General features: G+C 37.8%; 1 protein-coding gene across 1 annotated transcript in view; it reads right to left on the bottom strand.

Annotated features, from left to right (window-relative positions):
• The window catches only part of pias1a (protein inhibitor of activated STAT, 1a), a 41,379-nt gene extending 14,541 nt beyond the window's left edge, over nucleotides 1–26,838 (bottom strand). The window contains exons 1-2 of the mRNA XM_058782510.1: nucleotides 26,712–26,838; nucleotides 10,923–11,361 (exon numbers count right to left, since the gene is read on the bottom strand). Of these exons, the coding sequence (XP_058638493.1) occupies nucleotides 10,923–11,361; nucleotides 26,712–26,735 (463 nt within the window). The 5' untranslated portion in view covers nucleotides 26,736–26,838. The remainder of the gene's footprint in view (nucleotides 1–10,922; nucleotides 11,362–26,711) is intronic.
• Between the last annotated feature and the right edge of the window lie 431 nt (nucleotides 26,839–27,269).

Here is a 27,269-nt window from a genome sequence, read left to right as displayed (position 1 = left end):
AAAATGGCGCTATAGGGTGAAGCGGAGGAGACGAATTGTTGAATAACGTCGTTATTTTTGTTTTCTTTGTGCACAAAAAGTATTCTCGTAGTTTCGTAAAATTACGGTTGAACCACTGATGTAACAAGGATTATTTAAAGATATCCTTGCTACGTTTCTAAGCCTTGATCATGTCAGGATCCTTGCTGTCTATGGTAGGGTCAGAGAACTTCATTATCAGAGAATTATGGTAGGAATTCATCAAAAATATCTTAATTTATGTTCCAAAGATGAACGAAGGGCTTTCAGGTTTGGAACGACATGAAGGTGAGTAATTAATGACAGAATTCTCAGAATTTTTCACAAAAAAATAGCACAAAAATCGGTACGGCATACACAAGATGAAAAGAGTTTATGATGGAGAAAACAGTGATACCTAGGTCGCTTCTTTTTTATTATTATGATAGGACAGTGTAGAGCTGACAGAAAGAAAGTGGGAGAGAGAGAGGGGGGCGGGATCAGAAAGGTTCTGATTCAAACTCGGGACGCCCATAGTGCAGCAGCGCTGTATATCGGCATGCTACATGCCCACAAGGCTATCGGCACCAACAAGTAGCTTCTTTTTTGTTGGAAAGGCAAGGGAATGATGATCTTGCTGATGAATCACGTTGATAGATGGCAGTGAAGCATCTAACCATTAAAGGGGTCATATAATGCTACATGCACTTTTACAAGTTGTTTGAACTGAAATGTGTGTTGGCAGTGTGTGTACACAACCACCCTATAATGATAAAAATCCACCCAGTGTTTTTTTTTGTAATCTCGTCAAATCTTTACCCCTTTCTCAAATTGAGCCGTCTGTCCGTGTGACGTCACACGGACGGAGGCCCCCCACGATTGTTGATTGACAGCAGCTTTTAACACAGACTGCACTGGTGGCTTAGCTCAGACCCACCCTGAGTGAGCTGTCATCAGTTGTTTCACCACCGGAGCAGATGTAGACAAGAATGACTCCAAGAATGATTTTGTTGTTGGATGTAATAATGAACATAGCAGTAGTCATTTACTCCTGTCATCTGAGCGGCTGAAGAGGATTAGGTTTTGTTCTGAAGGGAATGCTCCCTCGATCTACCTAAATGCATCCTCTTCACCTCCAGGAAAAGTGAGTACAAGGTTTTTTAAATGAATCTTTGCAAATGGCCTTTCCTAATAATGTGCTAATTAGCAAGTTTCAAGATGAATGCGGCTAAAGTAAACAGTCCCTCAGAGAGCGGCTTGGAAGAGAGGGGCGGAGTCAGCAGAGCTCATTAACATTTAAAGGAAAATGACACAATACGGCTTGCTCTGACAAGAGCTGTTTTTGACAGGGTGAAAAAGGTGTTTTTTACACTACCAATGAGAAATTTTAACCAAACTATGTTACAGACTTTTCATTAAGACCCTAAAGAATAATATCAACTTGTGGAAAATGGGCATTATATGACCCCTTTAAAGTACAGAGGAACAGCGATGTTAACGCTAGCTAAAGAATTACTGAATGTACTACAGCACTCTTGCTTGTATAATATCTTCCTAAAAGAAAGCTTGATTTGTTAATGAGACATTCGATTCGCAAGTGGTGCCATGTTGTTATCTTGACGAAGGTCATCATGTAAACACACTAGGGTTGTCACGATACCATAAAAATGTCTTACGATACTATGCCAGCTGAAGTATCACGATACCATGCAGTATTGTGTTAATTTAAAATTCAATTCTACAAAATAAATAAATAGATGTAAGTGAAAACAGACAATATTATTCTCTGAATACTTAATGTGAATGAATGACTGGCTATTGTTATCCATGAAATGATCTAAACAAAACTCATCTTAGCACTGCACAGAAGCTGCATGGAGTGACATTTAGATGTGGCATTTATACATAATTGCATAAATAATGTTATGAGATTAGTGTTTTAAATACTAAATTCTGAATATAGAAATATGTTGGAAAATAATGTAATATGCCTACTTTTAGATGGGAAACTTAAAAACGGCCAGCAGGTGGCAGAAGTTCGTGATTGAATCACTGAGTCATTCAAACGATTCTTTCAAAACGGCTGAATCCTTCAGGAGTGAATCAAATGACTGTTTTTATGAATGGTTCAGTGAATCAGTGATTCGCCCAAATCAACGCGGATTTGGATTCGAACACAGAAACAAAAACAGCACTCTTTCTCGTGTCGTATTGCCGAACTGTCAGGAGCATTTTTTTGCTCGCGTATCTTTAAATTTCCGAGTTAGCAGCATGTATATTAAAACATAACATTATAAATGAATAAACAAAATATACATAATGATTGATAAGAACCAAGTGCAAAGCCGCTATGCTGATGAATGGATTTGCATTCGTGATCGCAAAGATGCTTCCAGAAACGAACTATTACACCTGTTCTAGAAGTGGTCAAATTAATTACACTGTGAGAATACTTTCTTGTAAGATATTATGATGTTGAATAAGTGATGCTTGAGCTGCTGTTTTTTTTAAATGACATAAGATGGTCTGAATCAGACCCTTTCTTCTGATAAACTGCAGCATGAACAACGACGTGCAAGTGTGACTTCCCATTGCAAACTGAACTGAAGCATCGGGAAACACTCAGCACCATATAACGCGTAACGTTATACACAGAGCACAGCAGAAAGACAATTGGCAATCAACTTGTAATGTTTCTGCTGGCATGCATGTTCAAATGAACGTTTTAAACAGTGTTCTTGCCGTGCATACAACATATCTTACGGTACCGTATGGACGATACTACCGTTTAAAAAATGCAATGGCACCGCGGGTATTTTTAAGCTTTAGTATCGCGATACTACCGTAGTACCGGTGTATCGTGCAACCCTAAAACACACATCTTCAAAAATTACACAAAATGTCTTAATTTCCTGCTTCTTTGTGAAGCTGTTTTTCAGGTTGTTACCATTTTACTTTCTCGACACTTGCTGCACGCTCTCCCCCTCCCAGCTGCTTTTATTCTCGATTCATTTTATTTTCTCTGTTGCCTTCATTTGTCTTTTCCCTTCTCATACACGTACAATACATCATCCTGTTGACAGGTCTATTGACTTTGCTCTATTTCATCAGCATACATCAAAAAGAAAAGGCGATCTCTGAATATGAGTGTATGAGGCATCGTTATGGAGCTAATTACTTCCCATTTAACTATGCATATTGACCAGGGCCGTGCTGATTAAAGGCCAAACAGGTGCCGCTATACACCCACCTACACATTTTCACAGGCCGTACCTTCCTCTGGCCCTTTCTTTCCTGCTTTGCTTGTATTCAATCTGTCTCTTGTTCTCTCCTGCACCTTCATCAAATATCTCGCTTTCCTTAACATGAAACAGCAGGGGTGCAATTAAACCTGGAAAATCGACTCGACGACACATAATTAGCCTGATCTCTATTCTCACAATCAACACTGGGGAGGTAAAAGACGAGAGAGCTAGAGAAAGAGAAAGATGGGTAGGGGAGAGACATAGAAAATAACGGTGCTGAGATGGAGGGAAACAAAGGGAGATTGACGGGGAGAGGCGGACAGGGGCATATGAGAGAGAGAGAGAGAGAGATTGAGAGAGAGAGAGCACAAGCACAAGTTCCCTCCCCCATGTCTAATCTAAAAATAGCCCAGCAGTCTTCATCATCTGATTTGCTTCAACAGTTGGATGCAAAGTGGACGTGAAGGCCTGTGTGTTACAGTTTGTTTCTGACAAACCTTCCCGTTTATCTGCACGCGCCTAATTAACACAGACATAAATCCTGCTCTGTAGCCATGTGTGAGGGCAACAGTATCTAAGAGTGTACCTTTCTTAGCATCCGATTACAAATGTGAAGCCAAACCAAAACCCGAAGATATGCATGAGTTTTTATGTATGACAAAACGCTGTGCTTATTCTAACAAAAGCTTTCTGGTTGGTAAAGTCATTTGTTGCTGAATTTAGATTAGAATGAGCTAAAAAAGCATTTGATCTTCTCTTTCACAGGTGGGTGTCTTGTGAATTAGACTCTTTATTGTGTTGACTGCACTGTGTGATTGATAGTGATGTCTGTGTGTTTTCATTCTTCAGAGAGGCTCGCCGAGTCATGATTCTGGATACGGAGTTAAGTAATAGTTAGACTGACACTCACTGCAGCTGCACAACTTTGTGAGGAATTGGCGCAAAATCAAACCAACAAACCTAAATCTCATATCACGATATGAGTAATAATCCAGATAATCCAGTTCAGGAATGCACTAATTTAAAAAATTCCAATAAGATGGTAATGGAATGGAATAAAAATGATTTTAATCATGAAGGCACTTCATTTAATTGACTTTATTTTAATTTAGAAGCATGGATGTTCAATGAAATACACTTTTTCATCGTTATATGATTGGTAGGTTAAATCTGGTCTGAAAATCTTTTGGAAGAAAATACTTTTCAAAATTCAAAAGTGACAGGTATGACATTTATAGTTTTACAAAAGATTTCTCTCTCAATTAAATGCTATTAATCAAATTATCTTATAAAAAAAAAAAAAAAAAATACAACATTTTCCACAACAATATTAAGCAGCACAACTGTTTTCAACATTGATAATAATAAGAAATGTTTCTTGAGCACCAAATCAGCGTATTAGAATGGTTTCTGATAGATCATGTGACACTAAAGCCTGGAGTAATGGAAAGTGGGAACAAGCATCCCAGCACTGATTGTGAGAGCAATTAATATTACATGTATGTGTTTATTTTAGCAATGCTGCAGTCACTCATCAGCATATCAAACTGCATATTACTATTAGTAACTGTTTTATTTAGTCATGAGCTTTATGGAAAGCCAAACACTTTGAAAACCATGCAAACCAACATCCACGAGACGCACATGACTGTAAGCGGATCTGTTTACACGCTCGACCCACTAATAGCGTGCCTGAGATCAATTTAGGTATTCGTGTAAACATAGTCAGTGATGTTTGAAGTGAACATAAACAGACAGGACCACTAAAAATAAAATTCAGACCACTACAGCCTATCAAAGCTGATATATGTCCATCTGGCCACAGAGAAAATAGTGTGACTAAAGACAATACAGGAAGTAATACTCATAGACTTAGCATTTTAGAAAACTGGCGACAAGACACAAAATTGTGAGGGTATGATTGAACGAACTGCGCTGTTGCTTTAGTGTGCCCACACACAGCCCCATACTAAGCCTCTGTAGATCATTCATCTTAATGAAAACACTGCTAGGATACTCTAAACCCGACATACACGCCAATAAAAATTCCTCAGTCTTTCTGCAGAACACTAAGACAGAAAGAGAAACACAAAGAAATGGAGAGAAAGAGAAAAACAGAAAGGGAGACTGTGCACAACTGTAACTAATACTGAATTATCTACTAATTTGTTACTTTCTGTTTAAATGCGATCACAGCTTCGGCAATGTTGTATTGTTTGCGGTAATTAAAGCTAATTTCAATTCAAACTAAACTGAGAGACAAAGTGTCTTCTAGTGTTGAGCTGATGGGCTTCCACACACTCTAAATCTGTTTAACTCATTTCATCCCCAAAACTATTCTGACATTGCTGAAATTGTCTGTGATGCAGTCTTTATTCAGAAAGTGTATATACTGTATTGTTAGGTTCATAACTGAAGGATGCACACTGCACTGCTCTCAATGTGTGGGAGTACATTCATGCTGCGAACAGCAGCGATACACATCTCTGCTAATTAATAAAAGACACTGACATCCTTTCTATGACGAAAATTCATCTAAAAAGGGTCCAAGTTCTTTAAATGCTCCTACATGCCAGCATGCCAGAGAATGATTGAGATAATGACTAATGTATGCATAGAGCATGGATCGCTCTGATGAGAGCAGAATAATGTGATTATGAAGAATAAATAAATACTTGCTTCCTGTGGCGTATAAAGCAGGGGGCAACGCTATGCTGTTAAAGATAAATATGTTGTTCAAGCACAATGAGAATCACACACATGATCACATGAAAGGACAAATAATCCAGGAAAAAGATCTCTAAATGGATTTGAAAGTTTGGAATTTCTCAATGATTATGATAACAGGTGTAACTCAATATAAAAATCTAGCAATTTAGTTTGTGAACATTTTGTGTGCTGTAGATGAAAAATGGCAATAATGTTTAGTAAAACATGCTACTCATTTATGACTTGAACAACTATATTCCCCATCATTCTCTGTGACACCATGGGTACAATAACGCTGCATCAGCTTCATACCTACACTACCGTTCAAAAGTTTGGAGGGGTTTTTTGTTTGTTTGTTTGTTAAAAAGACATTACTTTTATTCAGCAAGGACACATTAAATTGATCAAAAGTAGCAAGTTACAAAACTTTTTTTTTTTTCTGTTGTTCTTTTGATCTTTCCATCCCTCCAGGATTTCACGATTTTTTTGTGTGATTTTTGCGATCAAAATGACTGATTTTGTGGTGGTAATTTCCATAAATTTGTGACAAATTTGCGATTTTTTTTTTCTTTTAAATTATATCACATTTACCAAATTAACTCAAATTAAACAGTGTCAGTGGTGCAGAAGGACAATAGTAAACACTCAATTTTCAGTTAAAGGCATTTCATTATTGAATTCAGTGATGTCATCATCCAGCTCAGTTCAGTTCTAATAGTATTTGTGCAATCAATTCGACGATATCACTGGAAATTAAGTGTCCCCAATAGGGCTGCACGATTAATCGCATGCGATTTTGAACCAGCTGGAGTTTATTAAACGTGCAGATTATGTATTATGTTAGATTCACAATATTCACAAATAACAAACAAAATGCATAAAGCTGGTTTATTTTGGTCTCTTAGTCAATTCTGAAACATTTGAACTTTTAAAACAACCTCAGGACCCTTTTTCCACCTTACCTATGTAAACATTAACAAATAAGTATTGTAGCTGTACATACTGCTTGTAAATCCAATTCATACATTTGGTATTTTGGTCTCTTAATAAATTCTGATATATTGATATATGTATTATATATTGATATATAAAAAAATAGAAGGGGAAAAAATTCAATAATTAAACAACACTGCGTAGTCAGCGTTGGTATTGTATCAGACTTTACTGATCAGTGTGCACTTAATGCACTTAACATTATATGAAATTCAAGTTCAAATGGAGTTAAAGTTTTTGACCAGCGAATGACGGAGATGGAGTGTCATTAGAACGGCTGTAACTGTCGCAATATATGCTTTCATCAACTTTTACAGGTTATATAACATTTATTGTAGCTATATGGGCGCTTAGTTTTTCTTGTTGTTTAATACACTTGGTCAAAATCTCAAATTAAGCGCTTATGCTTAAAACGTACAAAAGTATATTGGATAGATGGCAAATAACCTACTTCTTCTCCGCTCTTCAAGCACACAAAAACATTAGCCTTTACAGACATAGTGTTTGAGTAAAGAAAACGCTGTACTATTTAAACATCAATTATTTATTCACCCTTTCATTGCGAAAAAGCGGAGATCGGTCTCCTCCAGGAGACAAGCTCTTTTTAATGCTTATCATTGGTTAAACATTTTTAAAACCCTCTGATTTAAAATAATAATAACGAATTATAATAGAGATATGAAGTTTGGATAATTTTCCACGGCGCACCTGACTGGGCTAGGGTATGGCAACTGCATACTCTGCCATACGGAAACGCCGCCCCTGCTCGTGCGGTATATCGGGATATTGCTTAGCCCGGTCCTTGGCACTGATGTGATGTGAGGAGGCAGGTGAGACAAATTTGCCGCCATTGTTTCTTGACAGACCGCTCACATACACAGACGTCATCACGTGAACAACATCTGAATCCACGTAACGTAAAATAATTCAGTTAGATGATTATAATTTTATGTTATGTGAGGTCTTTTATTTATTTTTTTGCGATTATTTTGCGGTTAAGTGACGAATTATGCAGGATCACAAAAAAATGCGACATTTTGTTTATTTTGCATTGCATTCAGCGATCGCTGAATCGCGAAAAACTGGAGGGACTGATAAATTGAATGCATTTTAGAATTATTATTAAAATTATAATATTTCACAATATTTGTGTTTTATGGCTTTTTTAAATAAATGCAGCCTTGGTGAACATAAGAGGCTCTTTCCAAAAAAATAAAATAAAATAAAATCTTGCAGACCCCAAACTTAGGAAGCTGCATGTTATGGAAAGAGAAAAGTGTCCACTGAGTTAATTTTTTTGATAAAAATCACCTAAACGTTTTACGAATTTGTAAGTAGGACGTTCTCACAAGGACTTAAACACAGCATTTAGCAGGGTGTGATTTAACATCATTAATTCTACCATTACTTTAAAGCAAAGGGAAATAAGAGAATCAAAACACAACACATCAAAGAACAAACAGAGAACAGGCTATTTATTAGCTATAATAAATAAAATGGTGTCTAACCATGCTAACACCAAACCTAAAGATCTGTTCCAAGAGACTAATGAGCACACAACTGCTAAAATGGTCTTCAGCACTTGCAGTGAATGAGATTGTATGCCATTGGAATATAATCTATGATTCAATAAAGCTCAATGAAAATTCAAATATGCACAAACTGATCAAACACACCATTGTTTTACTCAGACTGAAGGTATAGGCTTATTTAGTTAGCGTTAATGACTAAACACATATCTAACATGTGTGCTTATCTATTCAAAACTGCTAAATTTACACTTTACTTTATTACACAGCAAGTCTAGTACTGTATATTGCGCTCTTAAAAAAGCCATACTGTCACACTAGTACTGCTGGGATTGTGTTTTCTGTACTGCATATCACCTTTCACATGTGCAATTCAAAACCTATACGACTGTGAAACAAACTGTGAAAAGTTTCAGTTGGTGTGTGATCCAAGCACCTATTTACACCACTGAGCATATGACTCTGAGCTAAGTGACTGCTATTTAAAAGGATTACTCTAATACAAAATCAAATGGCAAAATCATTATGGCCTTTAAAAAACAGAGAGAGAAAGCAATTGAAGAGACTATATTAACAGTAACATCATATAGTGTATGAAGAAATTAATAGTAACCTGCAGCATTAAATTGAAAAATTGTAACACCTTGAGTATAGTTACTTTGAAATACACACAGCCAAAAATACACTTCATACTGTATGTTCTCCCATCTTAAAGTAATCTCCAGAGCAGACATTTTGCTCTGACTTTAGATGTTTTAGCACAGCACACCCTGAATAGTCTATCTATCAGCAGGCTGATATTTTATACATGAGCTGTGGGGTGGATGCATTTTTGGGGTGGAAGCTTCATAGGTTTGTGCATTTCTGAGTGAAGTAGATGAGTGTTTGTTAGCTGCAAAAGAATGTTGCCACTATATGCACGTTTTGTTACTATAACCTGGTCTAGATGTCATTTGTGTTTAGCAGTGAGTGCTCTAGCACAGTCTGGAACTCATCTATGTGGAAGTATACTGTTGTCCAGAACTCATTCCTGAGGAACAAAGGAACAGTCGAAAATCGCTGAAGTAAGCAACACTAGTGATTCAGCTAAAGAAAAGCTTAATGACTGTCACATGTCTTCTAACAACTTTCACCATAACAGAAGATATATCATTGCAATTAGCTCTGAAACCAAATGTTTTTATTCTTTTACACCATTTTTCCAGAACAGTGGCAAGACACTCTTGAAACAAAGCTACAAAAGCAAACTATATGTCATGTATTGAGCTGAACAAGATATTTCACATAAAAGACATTTAAATATATTCCACAAGAGAAAATAATAGTTGAATTTATAAAAATGACCCATTCAGAAGTTTACATATGCTTGATTCTTAATACTTGTTACGTGTTGTTACCTGGATGATCCTCAGCCGGTTTTTTTTGTTTGTTTGTTTGTTTTGTTTTGTAATAGTTGTTCATGAGTCCCTTATTTGTCCTGAATAGTGTGAAAAGATGGATCTCAAAATCATACATTCATTGTTGGAAAGGGTTCAAATACGCGAAAGATGCTGGAAAACCAAAAGAAAAAAAAAACAGCTGTGGATCATCCAGGTAACAATACAGTATTAAGAATCAAGTGTATGTAAACTTTTGACTTTTTTATAAACTTTTTCAACTATTATTTTCTCTTGTGGACTATCTAAACCAGGGATCCTCAAATCTGGCCCACGAGATCCACTTTCCTGCAGAGTTTAGCTCTAACCCTAATCAAACACACCTGAGCATGCTAATCAGAGCCTTCAAGATCATTAGAAAATCACAGGTAGGTGAGTTTGATCAGGGATGGAGCTAAACTCTGCAGCAGATTGGCCCTCCAGGGAAAGATTTGAGGAACCCTGATCTAAACTAATCTTTTTGAAATATCTTATTCAGGTCAGTACTAAATAAAAAATAACATGCATTTTGCATGATCCCTCTTATTTCGGTAAAATAATTAACATTTTGCAGATACTGCAAAGTGTATGTAAAATTCTGACCACAACTGTATATAGATAGATAGATTTTCACACGTTAATTTTGGACACTGGCTGTTTGGACCACTGCAATGTGTGCTCTAGAATATTCTTTGTGAGTGTTGTTGGTTCCATAGTGTATGTACTCATGATTTCAACACTGTATGCAAATGAGAGTGAGCGAGACAGTTTAGGAAAAGAGAGAGAGGCTGTGGTTGGTTGTGGGGATTGGCAGTCTATTTGAACAACACTCCTCAGGCAAACGAACATGCTGATGCCAAACCAGCCAACACCATTAAAATGCTAATGTAAGGAAAAACGGGTCCACGCATCTCTACGGTTGCCATACATCACACAGATCTACAGATACACGCTGTTCTAAAAAACACACCACTAAAAATGTGCACTAACATACACACACCTCACTATCACTCCTCTAAATCTCAGAAACTCACCAAGACTCGTGGGTTTAATGAGCTCATCCAGTACATCGTAGAAGGGCAGCCGTTGCAGTTTGACATCAGGGTGCACGGGGTGCAGGTTCGTGGGGAGGTGGGGCAGGCCCAGCTCGTGTTTGGGCCCGAGGAGGGAGATGGGGAGCAGAGGGGATGGGGGTGCTCCGTGCCCATCAAATCCCAACTGCGTGAGGCCGGGGGGCAAGGAGGCAGCGGCGGGGTGGACTCCGGGCAGGGCCAGTTCTGCTGGGGACACCAGCTTGGTGGGGAAGCGTCGTCTGTAGAGCTCCTTGATCTTCATCTGGACGGCAGGGCTGCAGCCGGCTTTAAGGAGGTGTAAGGCTTTAGTCAGGAGCTCGTGCTTTCGTCCATGTTTATTTCTGCCCGCGTAGCCCAGAAGAACCTGCAGCTCTGACACCCGCAGGCTCATCACCATTTGCTACAGGAGAAGGAAAGAACGAGAGCGGCAGAAATGAACACGCACATTCTGAGCCAACTCGATGACAACATCACACTTCCAGCGCCAAACACACTTAATTTGCATAGGCCAAACTGTTTACTGGGCAAACACGCATACACATACACATACTCGCAGCTCAGACACTGATACACACATCTGAAGGCACACACTCAAATACAAACACATCTCTCACACACGCGCTTTCCCTCAGGCTAGGATAGTTCAGTAATGGTCTAAGCTATGAAATATGCAAGAGCAGCCCCAAACACACACAAACACAACGGAAGTGTCACATTCCACAGGCTTGAAAACGAGACGGAAAAACCAAACAGAAGAGGGCAAACAATGCAGAGCAAAGACGGGCAATGTACACACTAACATTCCTAATAATAAACCATTCTTCTCCAGAAGGGCAAACGAACACATGCTTTCCAGTTTGATTGATGTGTGCTTCCTGGTGAGATTAAAGAGACCAAAAGTTCACCAAAAAATGAACAGTCTTGTCATTTCTTCTTATGCGACCTTGCATCCTTGTGTTTTCACAGTACATCATCCTCAACCCTTGAAGTTCAATTCCAATACTCAAGAATGCAAAAACAGAGGACATTCATGAAAGTACCCAAGCGTTCTCAATATTGAGGATGCAGCAAATGTAGACTTAAGAAAAGCAAACCGTTAAAAATCCCAGTAAATGCTGTGGATAGACGTCGTATGTAAGCTTAAAGGAATAGTTCAAACAGTTGTTAGCCCCTATTGACTTTTTCCCTACTATGATTTCTGTTTTGATTACCAGCATTCTTCAAAATATCTTCTTTTGTGTTCATCATAAAAAAGACATTTATACAGGTTTGGAACGACATGAGGGTGAGTAAACGATAACAAAATGTTCATTTTGGGGTGAACTATTCCTTTAAACTTCTAAACTTCCTGCTGCATGCGTGCAAATGCGTGACTGCTTGTGAAAGTAAATATGTAGTTTTGTTTGCCATAATCTTAATAAAGACCTGAAAAAAGCCTGCAGTGCTTTATCGTGGCATATTATAAAGAATCTTACAGAGCACAATTTACAAATACTTGCAGTAAAATAAAAAGATATAAAATAATGTAAGTAAATGTTTTAATCAGTTACGATGATGTTATGTTATATAACTGTGCTGTCCTGCTATTTAAAATGTTCTGGGATGGCCAGTTGAGTAATAAGACATCTCTATTCTCACAGATGCGTTCTGTGTCCTTGTGTCATTTTGAGTTTGTTCTTTTAAGGGTAGCCTGGCAAGACCGGTCTCCATGAGAATGCAAACCCATTCTCTGCATTCTTAGAATTGAAAAACATCCTCTGTCATCATTTACTCACCGTCATGTAATTCCAAACCTGTATAGAAGTGAAAAATGTACACTTATGTGTTCATACAATGTAAGTCAGTGGGGTCCAGTGTTGTTTTAACCTCCATTGGCTTTCACTATATATACCAAAACATTTCAAATACGTTTCAAAATATCTTCCTGTGTTTCAAAAAAAAAGTTATACAGGTTTGGAATGCCATGAGGGTGAGTGAATGATGACAGAATTAGAATGTTGGGTGGAACTATCCGTTTAACCATTTGCATCTAAGTAATGTCTGTTTGCATTCTTTCCTGTGTAAATAAATATAGCTTCTCCTTTGGACAAGATATTAGATTAGAATTAACCAGACAATAAAAAGCTAACAATGCACTGATTAACAACTCAATCCCTCTGCTGCAAACAAGAACAAATCAGAGCAGATGCTCTTACAACTAGGATCCTGCCAGACATTCCTGAATAAAACACATGATGCATTTCTGCTTTAAAATGAGGAGAGGAGAGGAGAGGAGAGGAGAGGAGAGGAGAGGAGAGGAGAGGAGAGGAGAGGAGAGGAGAGGAGAGGAGAGGAGAGGAGAGGAGAGGAGAGCAGAGGAGAGGAGAGGAGAGGAGAGGAGAGGAGAGCAGAGCAGAGCAGAGCAGAGGAGAGGTTGGTTCAGAAAGAAAAAGAGAATGACAGTGGGCATGAGAGAGAGAGAGAGAGAGAGAGAGAGAAGGAGATGGGGGAAGGGCAGAGACATGAGCTGCTCGGCTTCCAAAACAAATGAAATTGAACACACACACACACACACACACAGAGAGACTACTCCAGTAAAAATACTCATAATGCTGTTTGAAAGCAGAGTCCGCCGACAAAGGTGCCATGACTGCAGCTTACAAGAACGACTCTAATGTCCCCCTATATGACCCATTAAAATCCAATCAGTCATTAATTCACTCACTGATCCATCATATTCCAACAATTGTCGGGAACAAATGCAGAAATGACAATCAATAACTGAGCTGTTCGGGTGAAGGGATGGAGAAATCAGAACTAAAAAGAGATGTAGACATTAATTTACGGACAAATCATTCGGTCTGGTGAACACACTCAGAAGAAAGGGTAAAAAAGCAGGTGAAATACTGCAGACCAGCCAGGAACATCTCACACAACAACACACTGACAACACAGGAGATTCACACAGCACTGAAGAGAGATGTGTGTGTGTGAGCGAAGCAGAATGAGAGATGTATGATTGAGCTTATGAGTCTGAACAGCTCGACTGAACAGGAAAAAAAGAGAAAGAGAGAGAGATGGAGGTTCCTGACCATGAGCACGCACACTGCATCTGTCAAATGCTTCACATGTCTGTCAGTTCTCTCTCTGAGACACACTTGCTTTTTCACATGTCCAGGGTGTCAAAGTAGTGACTTGTTTTATCAATCAAATAATGTAGTAATGAGAGTACTGAAGACACTGTGAAAAAAATAAAAAATAAAATCAGGTCCAATCATAATAAAGGAGGTAGCTGTGGTTAAATTACATTCCAGGAATTGGATATCAGGGTGTGAGGCATTGTGACGCATTGTGAAGCATTTTGCAGAACAACACTGAACCCGAAACTGATGCATATATAACCAGACAGCAGGACGTTTAACACATATAGTCTATTCTGTACATTTAATAACATTTTGATGTTGTTTGAACTGGAGTTCATGTGAGTACAAGACCTGTTGTCACATCAGCTCAGACAATTCGCCAATGTTGTTGGAAAAGTTCTGTATTGACGTTATATATGAACAAAGCCGTTAAAATGAGTGCTTTGAGACACTTTTGAGACCCTTCATGTAATTTAACACCACTTGACAGTTGCAGTATTAAGCCTAGAAAACCATGATAAAAATGAAGTTAAAATACAGAATTCACCAAACACCTTTGTGTGCAGCCTGCATGTTTTGTTCACATGAATTTTATTCCTCTGACTTTTCTCACCAAAGTCAACCGCCCACATATCTCCCTCCTACACTCATCCCCCTCTCCCTCATCACAGCCCAACCAACTAATACAGCATAATTTCACACACACCAAATCCCAGATGTCAGAAAGAACAGGTCTTAGTTGCGCCAGTGTCAACGTCAGATATGGCCACCCTGCTGAGGTTTTCCTGCACAACACTGTGTCATACGAGTTTCAAAGTGGTTCAACACCACCACCACTCTAAAATCCACAGAGAGAAGAAACACAGAGGTGTACTTGATGTCTGCAGAGTCAGGCAGCTTTATTCCAATAGAATAAACCACTATGAATAGGTAGAGTACTAAAAAAAAAGTCTGCAAAGCTAACTCATTCTTTCCAATCATACATCAATCCAATCACCTGATATGGCCCTGCAAAGTGGACTTAACAGGGTATCTTGCCATTTTATGAAAGACTTCAAATCACAGCGAGCATGCATGTTGAGGCAACTAGATCGTCAGAAAATAATTAATGCAAAAATGTGCTTCACATTGGGCTATTTCTCTGAAGTGCTGCATTTCCTTATACAGCATTTAATATCATCATCATCACACTATCATTCAAAATGTTTGGGTCTGTGAGATATTTTTAATGTTTTTAAAAGAAGTCTCTAATACTCACCAAGGTTGCATTTATTTGATCAACAAATAGTAAAAACCGTAATATTGTGAAATATTACAATCAACAAAAATAATAACTTTTTTCTATTTTATTATATTTTAAAATTGTAATAAATTTTATTAATAATGTTGAAAACAGTTGCTCCCTAATATTTTATGGAAACTGTGAAACATCTTTTTTCAGAATTCTTTAAGTAGAAAAAAGCATTTATTTGTAATTTAAGACTTACATTTTTTTTTTAAACTGACTACGCATTTTTTATTTATTAGAGGCTCCAAGTTTGACAAATACAGATAGAACTTGAGTTTATATGAATAATACATGAAAATACTTTTATAAACATAAAAGTATAATAATCCAATCCATGTTACTCATGTGTTGTCTGAGGTTGATGTAGTTCCAAATGAATGCACCATGTGAACTTCTGCTGAAATCCCCAGCACAGTGTGTAGGGAGCAGTGAAGACTGTGTAAGGACTCTGTGAAACAGAACGCAGCTTGAATCTGACCATCTAGTGAAGGGCTTATTAAACAGGTGCACATTAGTGAAGGTCTGTGTAATAATAAATGCACCCACAAACAGCACAAAGGTTACGACTGTTCAGCGTACGAGCAAAAAAACCTAAATTATTTACTTATCTAATGCAAATTTATGGGTTGATGCATTTGTCTCGGGGCAACAGAAAGGATAGTACTTCTCATTTCTTCTGAAAAACATTCAAAATCTTTTCTTTTTTTTTTGCAGCGTATGTAAACGTGTATGTGTGTGTGTATTTTGGCTCCTGCTGTCCAGGGTAAATCTGTGCCAGGTACATGCTCTAATATCACTTGATGCGGGTGATCCAGCCAAGTATTCTTCAAGGTCATGCAGATTTTTACTTATTAAAAACAGAAAAGAGAACATAAAATGCCAAATACACCAGCACAAAACTGAAGGTGTTTGTGTGTTTCTCCATTGCTGAAACAGAGAAGTGTTTTTCAGGCTCAGGTGTAACGCGTGTTAATTTAAGCATTTGTGTAGGTGCGTTTGCGGTCTGTCTTTGGGGTTCAGGTGCACATGAGCCGTGATGAAGATCATCTTTCTTGAACTGTAATTTCAGAGGATGAAGGTGATTCAGTGAAAGAATCCCTCCGTCTTTTCACATGCCTGTCTGTCTGATGCTGCGACTGAGAGCCAACAAACAGTTGAGGGGTCACAAACACACACATACCTACCCCCAATTTCACTTGCATGCACACTCTCTTTCTCTCTAGCTAAGAGCCCAGAACACAATTAGTGTGCCAGCTTTTCCTCCAACTCTCTCTCTCTCTCTCTCTCTCTCTCGTCCACCCCTCCCCCACCATCTCCAGCCCTGCAGCTCACTGGCGGAAGATCAACACTCACATACCTCAGTGCTTTGTGTTTCACCAACACAGCTCCAGTGGTGAGCGCACACACACACATAAATCCATGTAACCATACTATCATAGCATGATCTAAAGGCTCCAGATATGACAGCAGTAAATAGCAAAGTCCCCAACAGAGCCACTCAACTACCTTCTAAATGGTGTGCTACTCAATGGAGCTCATTTACAAAAGAAAGGACAAGTGACTAAACATGCATATAGACCAAAAAACCCAAAATATGATGAACAGATGCTGTTTTGTTTAGAATTATTATTTGCAAAAGGAAAGTGTTCTGTTTTAGTATTCTATCACATTACGAATTACACCTTCGTCTTTCAATTGTACTAGAGATCAACCGATGTTGATATTTTATAACTGAAAACCAACGTTGTTTATATGTCTGAAAAATGATTTGCAGCACTTCATTAGAGTCCATTTTGAATAGCATGTTATCAGAATTAATAATGTTTTTGTATACAAGCTACAATTGCATTAAATCTGTTAGTCTGAATTCACAAAGATGGACTGGTACAATTTTAGAATGTCTGAACATTTAAAACTTTATGTTTTGAAAAGAATTATTTTTCGCTCATTTTCTGTAATTACTGAAAAATGTGCCTTTAAAAGTGAAGATAAAATCTTTTGTTTTTCCAACATTTATAATCTGTCATCTAGAAAGAATTATGAGTAGTGGTAGATTGGTTTCATTAAACAGGAAAAAAAGAAAAAGAAGAAAGAAGAATTAGCTACAAAAACTTCATGCTTTATCTTTACTCACATAACAAAACTAAACTAAACTTTTACAAAATGTGCTCAAAATAGGAAACAAAAATAGAAATGTCATATGCATTGTCAATACAGTTGGTAGATTCTAGGGATGTAAAGGTATTATCGATATCGTGGTATCACGTTAGCAACAGTGTCTCGATATCATCGTGGTCACATGACGATATGAAACAATAGGTCTTCCGGGCAAAAAGTGTACTTTTTAAAATATGTTTAAAGTTCTTATTCTAACATAAAAGGTCTTTAAAGTTGTGTTTTGGGCCATTATGCTTGGTACAGTATCTGTCAAACGAACAAAAACGAAAGCACAATATGGCTTAATTCCTTCAAGTCTGTTTTTGCTGCGCATTTCAAAGCGAAGCAGCACTTTGTTCAGGCGATCAGCTCATGATCCATTGTTCCCGCGCCTCAGAACAGCTCTGTTCACAGTAAACGAATGCTGTGAACTCATTTATTGCATGTGCTGTGAGTTTAGCACATGTTTGGGAATACAACAGCCACCAGTTATGCTTTATGATTACAGCATTTCACTAGATTTGTTGTGAGACGCACTTTTGTAAGCCTGTTTCACTGAAGCTGGAGTTTTCCATCAGAATAAAAGCTCTACGGCCGTTTCCAGGATTGTTTACATTCAGGATAAAGCATGGGCATGCTAAGCGTAAACAACGCTGATTATGTTGATTACGTTCTGGGGTACTCTCCAAAATGGCAGAAGATGGTAACTCGGGGAGAAGAATTGTTGAATAAGTTATGTTATTATTGTATTCTTTGGCACAAAAAGTATTCTTGTAGCTTCGTAAAAATGATGGTTAAACCCCTGATGTCACATGGACTATTTTACTGATGTCCTTGCTAGGTTTCTGTGCGTTGATTGTGGTAATATCTTTGCTGTTTATGGAGGGTCAGAGAGCTATCTGATTCCATCAAATCTTAATTTGTGTTCTGAAGATGAACAAAGGTTTTACGGGTTTGGAACGGCATGAGGGTATGACAGAATTTTCATTTTTGGGTGAACTAACTAGGGATACAACGATACCATTTTTTCCGATCCGATCCGATCCAGAAAATTCTGAAGCCGCCTTTCCACTATCTCCGACGAACGACAAGCAACAGACCGGAAGTCATTCATTTCGAATGGAGAGTAGTGCGGGAGCTGCGTGGAGTTCCCATCATATGCATATGCGGAAAATTCGGATCCAATTTTAGCTTCGGGTGCATTAAATATTTGAACATCTGTGGCTAGACCGTATGCGACCGCCCGACCAGATGTGATGAATTCTATTAAAAACATGAGCATGATGTTAGAATTACCAATATTTTGTTCACTTTAACATTATTCATTAAACACTATTCCTGTAAAATGGCGCTTTAGAATAATTACGGCATTATTTTATAATTATTAAATCATTATTTACAACGATTAGCCCCATAAAACCTACTATGTTTTTATTTTGGGGGTCATTTGTGATGATACATTCATACATTAATTATTCAAATCATTAATTTTACCATGGTGAATAATATGCCCAGGTAACAGTTGCTGCACGACTTTTTTACAGAGTTGCGATTAATAAAGCGTAATTTTCGCACAATTACTTGAAGAATATCATGCTATGGCTTCAAAACAATATTAATATGCTGGGAGATTTGAAAATGATGCTTATGAATGTTAGCATCGCACACATCCAGCGTTTTCAGAGATGATAAGTTTGTTCGGTAGCTCACGGAGTACGGAGCCGGACTTAGGAGACGAGAAGCACCGGTTTGAATCCCGTGTAACTACGGTTCGACAAAGCAGTTAAAATCTGCATAAAAGGAAGTTCAAATAGCACAGTTGCATCAGCTAATACGTTTTTATATCAGTTTTGCATTTGTTAACACTATTGGGTAGGTTTAGGGCTGGATTTGGTGTAGGGCATATTTCCAACACGACAGAGCATTAAGCTTTAGCGACAGTCCCCGGATATTTGAATTCTGAACCACTTCCGCAATACGTATCTGAAGCAACGTAATACAAAAAAAAAACAGCAATACCAATATCTACGTAATAAAAATGTGCCAGGGTTCACATATTGAACCTGTGTTTTAGCGCCACTCAGTGGACATTTCTATTTGAAACTGCGGCGAAACGTGCAGCAAGGTACGTAAAACGGTGTCGCACAAAAAGTGGCAGAGGTATATTTTTATGAGACCAGGTTGAGAATTTCTATACTTCTGTGTCACTCTTTTGTATGTTAAACAAAATCTATCAAGACAACTTAATTTTAATGAAAAAAATAACATGAAAAAAATATAGCCTATAGGGGCTGTGTAAAACGTTTGGTCATGCGTTTTGTAATATAAATCCGATCGCTCAAACCACTTCAGGAGGTGGTCTGGGCCGCATTCCAGACGAAGCTGGACATGTGTAAATGCATCTGGCTGTTGAAACCACATATGTAAATTTTACTCCTCCCAAAATGTAAAAAATAATAAACGTGTGAGTGTTACAGGCTATGACATTATAGTCAGATATGATTGCGCTAATGTAGCACGCATCGCCGCAGACGAGCAGAGTATCTCTTCAACAAGCAGACGCGCAAACTGCCGCAAATGAAACTGAAAGTAAGACGCAGACACCAACACAATCATCTTTACAAGTAGTAAGACAAACTTATCTTTCCAGTGCCGATGCCGCGCGCTCTCCTATTGCGGTCTTTGATCTTGAAATGAGCCGATAATTAATAAAATGCAGCGCTTATCTTTTGATTTCGTTGACGTGAACTTCGTTTTGCGACTATGTGGCAAAGTGTAAATGGAAACGTTTTAACAAATCAGATTGATATCCGATCAGCGAAAACGCGCATGAAATGACCAGGTGTAAACAGGCCCATTCATAATCTATGACAAAAATACTATTATAAACTAGGTTATTGAATATTTTTGCAGCAAAAGTTATTCTATAAAAATCATGAGTGCAAAATTTTATAAAAATCGAAACATTTAGTGAAGTAGCGGGGAACAAATAAAAGTGAAGGACTAAATCTGGTAAAATGTTACACATTGCTCTTTGTATTGTTGCAAAATACATTAATGATAACAAGTAAATGTATTTATTTATAAATATAAACTACAAAATAAAAAAAATAAAAAACATTTCTTTTAAATGTATAGCACATAATGAAAGCAGCAACATGTTGCTGCCTCCTCCATTACTGTGCTATACATTAGATTATTAATAGTCTTGATAGGACAGAACAAGAAACTCTATAAATAATCTTTCATTGCGCAAAAGTATTATAATACGAAAAGCTCCAAAAGCTTCCCGTGTGCAGAATGAAGCGCTTGAAGCAGCACGGAGTCACAGCGCGCAGCTCCGGATAGAGAAGTTCAAAGCACAAAGGAAAGAGATATCGATGCGTAACTTATTAAATCTGTGCGATAATTTATTGAGCCTTTTCTTTTAACAGTTTTAAATTTTAGTTATTGTGTGCTCTTGGAGAGTTTCGTCGTCTTGACTGTAGTAACCGAACGTGACACAGTTTGAATGCTGAACGGATGATGACAGACAGACGCAGCTGAAAGAAGATTTTACGTGAACTTGAGTATAACGACTTAAATATTCATCTGTAGGCTACCTCACATTAAACTATGGGACGGCTTCAGAACACTTTGACTTTATGGTGCTTTATAATGTTTTTGTGCGTTCGTGGAGCTTAACAAAGACACAGAATAGTATACGCACAATATCGGATTTGGATCGGTCTCATCTGACCGATACCCGATCCACAGAAAATGCCTGTATCGGAGCCGATACCGATCCTGAATATCGGATCGATGCATCCCTAGAACTAACCCTTTAAAAGTGCAGTGTGAATTGCTGACAGCTAGTTTAAGGGATAACATTACTGCAGTCTAAATTCAAAATATGGAGCTTTTAAATTAGGAAAGAAGTTTTGTAATTTCCATACTGTAGCATAAAGCAAAAATAATATACCGAAATATTCATTTTTATTTATTGTACAGTGCAATTGTTTTAAAATATATGTCTATTTCTGTTATATGAATAGCAATAATTTAAAATTGTTGTTACATTTATTATTATATTCTAATTAATTTGGCTTCCTAAAACACCATAATTTAGACTGAGACCACAACCACAACTAAAAAGAGGGTTGAGTCCCCTTCAAAGTTCAGGTACAAGTCAATTCACTGACTTTTTCTAAAATAAGTTTTCTAAGTTAAGATCATGGGTTAATTTTGAATTCTCAAAATGCATTAGATTGAATAATTGAACTTTAAAATGTACAAAATTTCCATTTGTTTCCCAAGTCTTCATTTGTCTTTTTTTTGTTTTTTTAAATATTGCAATAAATATTGTACCGTGGACTTTATATCGAGATATTGTTATTCGTTATATCATGCGATTTTGATGTCGTTACATCCCTTGTAGATTCTGCAAGGTGAAAGGTGAACTAGCCTACTCCTACTCTTAACAGGTCAGTAGTAGTGCAACTACTGTTAATAGGTCAAACAGACACTGATATCGACCAGCATCAAAATTTTGCCAAGTCAAATAATCAGCCTGTTTAATACATCAGTCATCAATTTGGTTTTAAACACTTCCAAATCATTTGTTTTTAACAGGGGAATGGAGTAGGTTCCCTTGAACATTTGCCAGAGAGGAGGCTTGCCGTTAATCACTTACCATTTGCAAGCTCAAAAACAGGCAAAACCAAGGATACGACAGCTTTCTGAGCCCACCTGGCATACTTTCGCATATGTGTTGATGAAGCAGGTGCAAAGGCACTAATCACTTATACATTCCAAAAAAAAAAACCTTTTCCTGATGCAAGCATGTGCGTCAGTGTGTAATCTCTTCATAAACAGTCGGCTCTATCACACTCAAACTGTCTCTCAAACAACAACTTTTCTCCCTATGGATCTTAAGATGTCCCATCTCTTTATGCTCTAATGCCTGGACACAGCCAGACTACAGAGGACTTTCTGCAGGAAACACAATGAAAAATTCAGACCAGAATTCAGAGCATAACATGAATCCAAAACACTAGCAAACCAGAGACCAAAGCACACTTGAGCCTTATTTCCTGGAAGTGAAAGTCAACATTGTTCCTGTGTTTACACAGAGAAACATATTAAATTATATTTATCACCAAATGCATTTCCAAAGCACTATATAATGCCAAAACACTGAAGACAGTTTTTAAAGTCATGATGAATCAAAGTAGCAAGAGATCTTTTTTCTCTATTGTTGGGACTTGGTTCTATAAATCAGTTTTGGATTTAAAAAAAATAAATACGAGCTTGCAGTCAGTTGTGGAGGGATGGGGTTTAAACTGACTAAACGATCAGAAAAGTCAGACATGTCACCAAATAAGCCTGTCTTTCTCATTGAAACATCAAGTTATGGCTTTTTTAAATTAAATATAAAAAACAAAACAAAACAGAGACTACAACACCCTCAATTACAAACAAATTACAGAGAGAGCGAGAGGATGAGAGCTTCTCGGCATCCTCTTTCTTCAGTCAGCCTGGATGTGCATCACTGTCTCTTGGCAGCTTTAAAATGTAAAATCTAATTTGTTGACCATGTGGAGCTCATTGTGTTTTAAATCTAAACCTCATTCATCTATGATGTAGTGTGAAGTATGCTGAGAGGAGACATGGAGACTTTAATAGATGATTAAGATTATAGTCCTTGTCCAAACAGAGAATGAGTGCTGAGCCGACTACACATATTTATAAGCCATAATAGCAGCAAATGACCCCAGATCAGTAGGATGATTCCACAACGTTCTGGAAGAAATTCCTCTATTCCAGGATTTGGTTATGTGCTGCATTGTGTGAGAGAACATGCAGTGTGAGCTAAGCCCCCAGGAAATTGGTACAGGAGCTAGAGCCAGGTAAGAGAACATCTGCTGAAGGGAGATATAAAACACACACACACACACACACACACACACACAACAACAATCCCCACCTTAATCACCTCTCAGTTGATGGAGGCTATTTGTGTGGCCAGAGATAGCTGGCTACAGCCTGAGAGAGGGAATGAGCAGATCAGTATAAGCATGTGTGTGTTAAAATAGATCTCAACAAATGCATAAAATAATGAAACTAGGAAAGCGTTATTTTTTCTTTGTGCTGACTTACAGCAACAACCCTACGATAAAACATCTGGACCAACACTGATATTTCCTGCAGGTAAGCAACAGGACGATATAAATCTTTCATTCATGCTTCAAAAACAGCTTAGGTTACATCATCTCTTACCTAATCACCATTATATAAATCAACACCAGATATGAATATGATATGGCAAATATCCATGCTCCTCTGGGAATCACTGCAACTGAAAATTTAAAGAGGTATAAATAAATAAGAGGTGTAATAAATAAGTGATCTGATCCATTAATTACATTTCCCTTCCGGAATTAATAAAGTTCAGATTCTGTTGAAATTAAATTTCTTTAAAAAAAACAACAACATTTGTTGAATTCATACTCCTGGATACAACCTAACATATCACTCGTGAGGTAATTGAATGGACTCTGAGCACAATGGCTTCCACATTTAATCTCAGTGCAGCACAGTGTACGGAAATTGTGAGAAAATTAAGCACAAAATGAATCTTGAGGAAGTGTCCCACAACAGGACAAAGCAATAGATGGGGGAGTCGTGGCCTAATGGTTAGAGAGTTGGACTCGTAACCTAAAGGTTGCGAGTTCGAGTCTCAGGTCCGGCAGGAATTGTAGGTGGGGGGAGTAAATGTACAGCACTCTCTCCACCCTCAATACCACGACTGAGGTGAGACCCTTGAGCAAGGTACCGAACCCCCAACTTCGGTACAGCGCCACAGCATAAATGGCTGCCCACAGTGTGTCCACTTTGGATGGGTTAAATGCAGAGGGTAACCATACTTGGCCACATGTCACGTCACCTTCACTTTCTTCAATTAAAGATTCAGCTTTAAGCTTAAGAACTCATTACTACACTGTATGTTTTAATCAGGTGTGTTTCTAGCCTTTCATCAGTACATCAAATTCATCAAAAAAGTGTCCCAATATTTTGAAACTTTTTCTTTTTGGATACTATATTTGGATATATTTATATAACTTGGCTTTGCAGTAGAAAGTCGAGCTGCTTCATTGCTGACAAATGATAAAATACATTTTCAGGGTTTGTTTCTAGTTTATTGTTGTATAGTCAATATCAAATAATATTATAGAAATATGACAGAAAGAATCTGCTACTACCACAGATCGCAATGGAAAAATATTATACCAAGATCACGTGGCACTGAGATTCCAGTGAAAATACTTAAGCAGTCAACATGCATAGAGTCCATTGTGTTTACCAAGAACACATGAGTCTTCACATCACAAGCCCCTGAGCCTTTGAACTGATGCATATCAGTCCAGTAAGCAACACGTGGACAAGTCTATTTCTCTTATCCGCCCTACCCACACCTGCCAATCTCACTGTTATCCCAAGACAAAGTAACATTTTGTACAGTTGCTGATTACTGCCTTTAAAGTAACTATTAAATATTTCTGCAAGCAAAGTGAATACAGGTGGTGTAAAATATCAGGTTAGACGCCAAATCTAATTATGGCTTTTCTCTCTGCACTGGTGGACCAGCCAAAGACACAGACCAAGGGCAAACAATAGGTCTACATGTAAGAAATGAGTAATAAATGCAAAACAAGAACAAAGGACTAAATTTATGGAAAGCAAAAAGACAAGAAGAAACTTTGCATGAGAATAAATAAAAGAGCATCACACAAATCAACAAAGCGGAGACATTTAAAACAGTATGAACTTATTTTAGTCTGGGGCCGGTTGCATAAAAGATTTAGTCTTAAAAATTTGTCATCTAATTTTGTTCTTTAAACTGGTCAACATTTTTTAAATTCGGTTACATTAAAACATAGATTAGTCTAAGCTGAATCCAAAATATAAGACTGATTACCCCTTGGTTAACTGCTAGTTCTTAAGACACTGTCTTAACATAGAGGCTAAGTTTTTGCAACTGGCCCCTACTGTCAGCTCTCTATCATGATACAGAGGCTTTCAAAATCCATAGACACAAAAAAATAAAAACAAGCCTTATCAGACATCCACAGCTTTAAAAAATAAATAAATAAAAATAACACTTCAGCATGTTGTGGATCAGTATTTTCCATTCTTATACAGTTTTGAGCTCAGCTCACAGACCCTATTAACTGAAATTCAACAACATCAGAACATCACAGTCATGCAACACCTGTCATTAACACACTACATTAAACTTAAAGGGTTAGTTTACACAAAAAATGAATATTGCTCCAAAACCGTATGACTTACTTTTTTGTGTAACACAAAAGATGCAGCTTCAGTCACCATTCACTTTCAGTTTTTTCTCCCCCCTCATATAATAAGCAAATGGTGACTGATGCTGTCGGCCTTCAGTTTCAATGAATTTTTAGTGAACTAACACAACAATTTTTTTTTAACTAACACATCAATTTTTACAACATTGTATTATTATTTTTATTTATTTTTTTTTTTAAGAAAAGCTTTTTCATCCTTCTATGAACAGAAGGATGTTCACTGGTATTGAAGCATACGGCTGGTGAACTTAAATGTTGCGTCGGCATCTAAGTGAAGACATCTGACTGAAGTTTGGAGATCAGCTGCAATAATCAGCTCAGTTTTTATCTGCTGAAATCTGAGTGACGGTGCTCGTGCACTTCCTCTCACTTGATTGACAGCTCGTCAACAGCGCTCGCGCCCTGCACGCGAAGCGATGGAGCTTTCTAGCAAATCTACAAGTACAGGCGACTACATCACACACAAACCATCAAAATACACACATGCGGTCTCCTAACAGCATATTATAAAACAGCCTGAGTCTGAGACTGATTTTCGGCAGACACTCTTAACGTGAGTTTTTAGGGAGAAAGAGTTAAAGTTGGTAATTCCCCAGAGGAGAGCTCTGGTCAGACAGCTCCCTCTACATCAACAATAACACGCTGAAAGCTTTCTACAACACCTCCACTGCAAAACCATCTCTCGTGCAACTTTAGCCACGAGAACGGAGGTTAAATGCATTATAGCGGCCTCTTAAAACAGCAGGTAAGTAGTACGCGTACTTCTAACGGTACAATAAGATCTCCCTGCACACTATCCGACTGGAAATTGAGCGCAGCGTTTTACCTTTAGTTCCGCACTCTCCGCCATCTTGTGACTGCTAGCGCAGGCGTGACGCTATCGGGTCACGTGGTGTGCACGCGCAGCTCGTTGCCGGCGTAACCGTTCACACGTTTTTCAAACAATAGTGTCCAAAATGTTGCTCTACGTTTTTGAGAGGAAAGCCTGTATGTTTTGGAAAAGTTCATATGATTACTGCCCCGAAAACAGGGAGATTCATGGACAGGAAGGCTAAGCCTGTTTTAGGGTTTTTAGGGCGTCTGAGCATACTTTCCCAGGATTTTTAAATCTCCCAAAAGTTCGTTCATTTATTTTAGTATGACAGTGGGTTTCAAATCTATTAAAATAATGTTGTTTTTTGGTCAGAATTAACTAAAAGTATTCAGTCTAAAAGCCTCAGCTTTGTTAGACACTCGTCTACAATTTTTTTTTTTATTATTCAAATAAAAAGTAGTTACACTCTGTCCACATCCTTCCAACACCAACAAAAGGAACAAAATTGCTGTAGTATCCAAAGTACCTGGATTTTATTTTAAATAAGAAGACATGCAGGTAAAACATAGA

Source organism: Onychostoma macrolepis, chromosome 07 (genome assembly GCF_012432095.1).
Source record: "Onychostoma macrolepis isolate SWU-2019 chromosome 07, ASM1243209v1, whole genome shotgun sequence".
NCBI classification, from domain to species: domain Eukaryota; kingdom Metazoa; phylum Chordata; class Actinopteri; order Cypriniformes; family Cyprinidae; genus Onychostoma; species Onychostoma macrolepis.
Note: the sequence above shows the minus strand (reverse complement) of the source record. Positions and strands in the feature narration are given on the sequence as shown.